Source organism: Tarenaya hassleriana, unplaced genomic scaffold (genome assembly GCF_000463585.1).
Source record: "Tarenaya hassleriana unplaced genomic scaffold, ASM46358v1 Cleome1059, whole genome shotgun sequence".
Taxonomy (NCBI): Eukaryota; Viridiplantae; Streptophyta; class Magnoliopsida; order Brassicales; family Cleomaceae; genus Tarenaya; species Tarenaya hassleriana.
The window spans coordinates 1-6,577 of NW_010960839.1; the positions used below are offsets into that span (position 1 = coordinate 1).

At 34.5% G+C, this 6,577-nt stretch overlaps 1 protein-coding gene across 1 annotated transcript; it reads right to left on the reverse strand.

Moving 5' to 3' along the window:
- Nucleotides 1-1,580: 1,580 nt before the first annotated feature.
- Nucleotides 1,581-3,507, reverse strand: LOC104805006 (zinc finger protein JAGGED-like). Its single transcript, XM_019201481.1, has 5 exons — nt 3,448-3,507; nt 3,264-3,358; nt 2,832-2,873; nt 2,395-2,479; nt 1,581-2,276 (listed from the first exon to the last, which is right to left on the reverse strand). Coding segments are annotated over exons 1-5 (636 nt in total). The 5' UTR covers nt 3,450-3,507; the 3' UTR covers nt 1,581-1,864.
- Nucleotides 3,508-6,577: the final 3,070 nt, after the last annotated feature.

The following is a 6,577-nucleotide window of genomic DNA, read 5'->3' on the forward strand; positions in this document are numbered from 1 at the left end:
TATATATATATGTATATGTTTCTTGTAAAAACTGCGTTAATATGTAAGCCATATGTGTATGTACGCAAGATCTTCTTACAGTAAGTACCGTTACTCTTTATTTATCGTCAGTATATGATTTCAGTCCTGATTTCTTATTGGATATTGTCCGCTCTTTTTGTCGATCGCTTCAACAAATTAAAATTATGATCAATATTCGTAATTAAATCAAATCATATTTAATTTGTACCACCTTACAACATTGTCTCGAAACATCCATTGTACATTTATGTGTGCACGCGTGTGTGTGTATAGTTATGCTGTCTATTTATATTAAATGATCGTTCTGTGGATTAATACAAACACAAATGGCAATTTAGAGGGTAAAAACAATGTATTTTTCTTAATTTACCTGAAAAAAAACTAATAGAGAGACTAGTTATGAAAATATTGACATAATCAATTTAACCGATCGATAGCTATATATATCTGCATTTACATATTCAACTTCCAAGGATTCAAACCTTTCTTTATGTACTTCCACCATAAAATAAAAAGAATCTTGGTGCACGGATTATTCATTATATATATATGTATATATATATATGCGCGCGCGCAGGTGTAGACACATATATGATTTGTGTGTGTATGCACACAAAAGGAAAGAATCACAATATCGAAAAGTGATAATATAGAAAGTAGAGAGAAGCTGAAAAATTCAAAAGTGGAACATTTTCTAGTTTTTTTTTTTATAATCCTGAATTTCAGCTGCATTTGGTCCAACTGGCATGATATCAAAACTAATCTTACTTTGATAAATGGACTTCAAATCATACTCTTTTTAACTTATTTTTTTGCGATCACTGTAACCAATAGATAATAATCACACTCGTTATTTAATTTTAACGGTATGATCATTATAACTAATGTGTTCACTATGTAATTTTATTGTGACTAGTATGATTCTAAAATAGATCACAATAATCATATTGATCACACGAAAAATGATATAAAAATACATATAGCAAAATAAGGGTATTATTTATAATGTCACGTCTCAACTACATCTTTCAAAAGATCGGGGAAATGTGGGCGGATGACCCTTCTCACACTTGGAGAATGTTTATTAGTTAATAATTAGGGGTATTCAGTTGGGATGTAACAGTCTCCATCTCAATCTAGTTCCTTATTATGATTTCGGAACTTTGTATTTGAATTTTAATTTGAATGCAAAAGGAAACACCCAAAGCTATAAATCATTTCTCCAATCCTCTCTACGTAAAGCCAAAGTAGCTGAGTGTGTAATAGATGTAGATGAGCTCAGAAAAGGCTGATCCAATCTCAGTACATATATTGCAATATATTACACACAAACCTCTCTCTCTCTCTCTCTCTCTCTCTCTCTGGCTACATTTGTCCGGTCGTTATCTCCCTCTCCTTCACTATTCCAATAAAGATTTATAGTTTTTGTTTTAACTTAATCCATGTATCCATAAATGGAAACTTTGTTTTAATACATATCCTATAGCACACATCAATAATGGTCCCTTGTTTAGTGAATCGATTTTACAGTGACGTACAGTAGAGGGCTGATGATCGAATGTGTTTTCAGTGATGAAATACCCAATGGACAAAAACACAAACTTACATCCAGATCCTAAATTCAAGTTTTGAACTCTTGTTTATTTCTACCAAGATGCGACAAAAATTTAAAACACGTGGGGCCACGTAACAATAATAACATAGGTAGGGATCGGTGGGGTTTAGACAAACCTAAAAATCCATACTTTCATGATGACTTGCTAAGATCCAAAAGAAAAGAACAATAAAATAACAAAAAAAAAATGGTTGAAATAGTCGGGAAGAAACACACAGATCTTTGGTATCAGAGTGCCTCATGATCTTGAAATCGATTGATCGGTGGAGGAGGACGAGATGGATCCAAAGGCGGCCGTGAACCATTGCCATCGCGGCTAAACACGTCCAAATCGCTGTGGCCCACGGGTGCCCCAATGCATGTGTAATTACTCGATTCCCTGTAGCGGACGGTGGGTTGGGTAGGGTTAGGGTTTTGGGAGGAGGTCAAGTTATGTCTAAAGATTTGACCTAAATAGTAATCATCCACGGAACGGTGAGGTGAGTACTGGTTTGAAGAGTATGGAGAAGAAAGGCGTATAGGTGAAGAGAATGGGAAGGATGGTGGTGGCGGTGGCGGTGGCGGCAGGATTGCTGCGGCGGAGGAACCTCCGGGGAATAGCCTTGGTGCGTAATATAATGTCGGGTCTGTGGTGGGGAAACTGGCACGAATTCAAATTGGTCATGTCACATGTTAAGAACTAATACCCGAATTTCGAAATTTTGTATGGATGTAATGAATAGATATCTTGATGTTACAATGAAACAGTGTTGAAGTACCCGAAAGGAGAAATTCCCGGTGGAGCTAAGGTATCATTCCGGTAGACCAATTGTCGAGCTTGATTCAATGTCTCCGTCTCCCTCTCTTGATTTTGTCAGAACAAAGAAAACAAAAGATTAATCGCAGACAAAAACGAAGGACAAGATCTTAAGTTGTTGTATTAAGGACAACATAGTCAGGATGGATGTGATTTAATTAAACCCATCTTCCTAGACAGATTCAGTCATTAATTATCAAGACAAAGATTTTGCTTGCATTTAGTTGCAGGAACGTAAAAGCATGCATGCATTGCTATGCATCATATATACCAATCAATTATGAACATTTTTATTAATTCCGGGAACTGACATGCCTTGTCGGTGGCGATTCATGTGTCCACCGAGAGCTTGAGATTTGCAGAATTTGAGGTTACAAAACCGACATTCGTAGACCTTACCCTCATCTTTCCCGTCCTTAACTCCTTTCTTCTTTCTCTGACCTAATCACAAAACCCACCAAAATTTAAAATTAAAAAAAATATAAAAAAAAATAGAACATGAATTCATTCATAGACAAAACGTACCTGGTTTGGACCAACATGCAACACAAATAAACCCTGATCTTATGTTTTGCCCGTTTTCACACAGTAATGTTTAGTGTCCAATAACAGTATAACTCTCTAAAGAAAAATTATTCCCTTGGTTAATGGAAAAAGGTATTAATTAGGGTTTTGACCACGCAAGTACAAAGCCTCGTGTGTAACCTGGACCGTACGTTTTGATCCACCAATGAAATTTAGTCTCATTTTATATTTCGTTGTTAATATTTAATGCTCACAAAACCTTGTTTAATAGAAAAGGCATGTAAATATTTAACTTGAGTGAATTACCAGATGAAGAGCCCTCTTCGAAGGTTTGTCTAATGACATCTCTAGGGAAATCATCAGGCAAGTTGTTGAGGTCTAAGTGATTCTCTTCATTTCTCCTTCATTAAAAGTTTGGATTAAACTCAAAAGCAAAATGTCGGAAATTCGAAAGAAAGTGAAGGAAATTGAATTCAATTATGAGACTTACATTGTAATGGGAAAAGGGAAAACAAACAAGAAAATTCGCCGTGAGACAAAACCTCTGACTCTGGTGGGGTACGCGAGACTTACATTGTAATGGGAAAAGGGAAAACAAACAAGAAAATTCGCCGTGAGACAAAACCTCTCCCCGGAGCTGTTGTAATATTACTACAAGACTTTCAGTTCGATACTGCAACACAAAAGGAAACGAAAATATAGGGAAGAAACGAAGAGAACATGGAAAAAATTAAAGAAGATAGGTTTCAAAGTTATCTATCAGTTTATCTGCCACAAATCCTCTCTCCCTCTCCCTCTCTCTCTCTCTCTCTCTCTCTCTCGGAGTGGGGAAAGCAAAGAACAAAGTGGGTCTCGTGACCTTTATAAAAAGGGAGAGTGAGAGGGTTTAAGGGGCTTATTAAAACGGAGAGAAAATGTCATCCGGTTTAGCGTGGGGGAGAGAGAGAGAGAGAGAGAGAGAGAGAGAGAGAGAGAGAGAGAGAGAGAGAGAGGAGAGGGACATTTCCTGAGCGAAAGGAGATGCTAGGGCTACTACTCTGAACCCTAGTGCTAAAGTAATTAATTCATGTTAAAAAGCGTTATGATATCATAATAAAACAAGATCTTGGTGTTAAGAAAGAGTACTTGTTTCTTGTGATGCATATATATATATATATATATTAGTCTTTTTATAAGATGTATTAGTTAAATAAACCTTTCCAAGGTATCAGATTTTTTTTTTGGTTAATCCCATGTTTGAACCTTATACAATGCATTATAAACACAAAAGGAGAAGCTTTGAACATAAACTAATCATCAGCATTCTTAATCAGATTAGTTAACACTTTGACGAGTACAACAAAATTTCTATATTCGTGAAGAAAAAGAAAAAGAAGCATTTACAAAAATAAAAATTATTGAAAATTATCGAGAATTCATTTGATTACCGACAACAAAACATAAGTCTTAACGTACAAATCTGACAAACATTGTAGGAAGAAATATTTCACGGATCGTTTGTCTCTTAGACATGGAATCTTTCATGAAAACATGCCTCACAAGCTTGTCCTTCATGATCTCGTGATCATCGCTTAAACACAGAGAGAAAGAACCAAGTAACTAAAAGAGAACAGATATTATACTTTTGTGGACAATCGGTACATGGCGAAGTCCTGTTGTCCTGATGCTTTGAACATTATGTTTTGAGAAGTTTATGATAGAAAAAAAGGTCTTCATGGTCCCCCATCATACATTGCGATGGGTCTCCAGGAGCATCCACATCATTTTTCTTTAATTTTATTTGTACCCTAGGGTTTGGCAAATTGGACATGCAGCTGTTACTATCACATAACTAATTATTAGGGTCTTTTGTGATCTGGGTGGGATATGCACGATTTATCTTCAAGATTCTTCTTCTTCTTCTTTTTTTCTTTTGCTAAATTGCATTTCTGTATGTATACTCCCACACGAAACGAGTTCATACCAAATAATAAATGCAATAATCCAACTTACTATTAAGTTATGTGACAAAGGATTCTTAATAGAGGTCAAATCTAGCAAATTAACAGCTAATTCTCAAATATTTCTTATGACAATCCACAAGACGGGACATCATAAAAAATGTCGTCCATTTGTAGTTTGGACTTTAGAGTATATCCTCCTATAGAATTAAAAAGAGGAAATTTGCTCAAATATACTACTTTTGAAGAGAGATTGAAAATATACACATTTTTTTGTCATTTGCAAACTATATCTTTATATATAATTTTATCAAAATACCTTCGATTTTATTGTTTAATTGATATGTTGCCAGAGAGAGAGAGAGAGAGAGAGAGAGAGATGAGAGGGACATTTCCTGAGCGAAAGGAGATGCTAGGGCTACTACTCTGAACCCTAGTGCTAAAGTAATTAATTCATGTTAAAAAGCGTTATGATATCATAATAAAACAAGATCTTGGTGTTAAGAAAGAGTACTTGTTTCTTGTGATGCATATATATATATATATATATTAGTCTTTTTATAAGATGTATTAGTTAAATAAACCTTTCCAAGGTATCAGATTTTTTTTTTGGTTAATCCCATGTTTGAACCTTATACAATGCATTATAAACACAAAAGGAGAAGCTTTGAACATAAACTAATCATCAGCATTCTTAATCAGATTAGTTAACACTTTGACGAGTACAACAAAATTTCTATATTCGTGAAGAAAAAGAAAAAGAAGCATTTACAAAAATAAAAATTATTGAAAATTATCGAGAATTCATTTGATTACCGACAACAAAACATAAGTCTTAACGTACAAATCTGACAAACATTGTAGGAAGAAATATTTCACGGATCGTTTGTCTCTTAGACATGGAATCTTTCATGAAAACATGCCTCACAAGCTTGTCCTTCATGATCTCGTGATCATCGCTTAAACACAGAGAGAAAGAACCAAGTAACTAAAAGAGAACAGATATTATACTTTTGTGGACAATCGGTACATGGCGAAGTCCTGTTGTCCTGATGCTTTGAACATTATGTTTTGAGAAGTTTATGATAGAAAAAAAGGTCTTCATGGTCCCCCATCATACATTGCGATGGGTCTCCAGGAGCATCCACATCATTTTTCTTTAATTTTATTTGTACCCTAGGGTTTGGCAAATTGGACATGCAGCTGTTACTATCACATAACTAATTATTAGGGTCTTTTGTGATCTGGGTGGGATATGCACGATTTATCTTCAAGATTCTTCTTCTTCTTCTTTTTTTCTTTTGCTAAATTGCATTTCTGTATGTATACTCCCACACGAAACGAGTTCATACCAAATAATAAATGCAATAATCCAACTTACTATTAAGTTATGTGACAAAGGATTCTTAATAGAGGTCAAATCTAGCAAATTAACAGCTAATTCTCAAATATTTCTTATGACAATCCACAAGACGGGACATCATAAAAAATGTCGTCCATTTGTAGTTTGGACTTTAGAGTATATCCTCCTATAGAATTAAAAAGAGGAAATTTGCTCAAATATACTACTTTTGAAGAGAGATTGAAAATATACACATTTTTTTGTCATTTGCAAACTATATCTTTATATATAATTTTATCAAAATACCTTCGATTTTATTGTTTAATTGATATGTTGCC

Bases quoted from the DNA above. Each gene is read 5' to 3' on its own strand.
- LOC104805006 (XM_019201481.1), bottom strand. The intron at 2,874-3,263 runs GTAATTCACTCA...TTTTGTGATTAG, and splicing joins CGAAGAGGGCTCTTCATCTG to GTCAGAGAAAGAAGAAAGGA. The intron at 2,277-2,394 runs GTACTTCAACAC...AATTCGTGCCAG, and splicing joins CCGGGAATTTCTCCTTTCGG to TTTCCCCACCACAGACCCGA.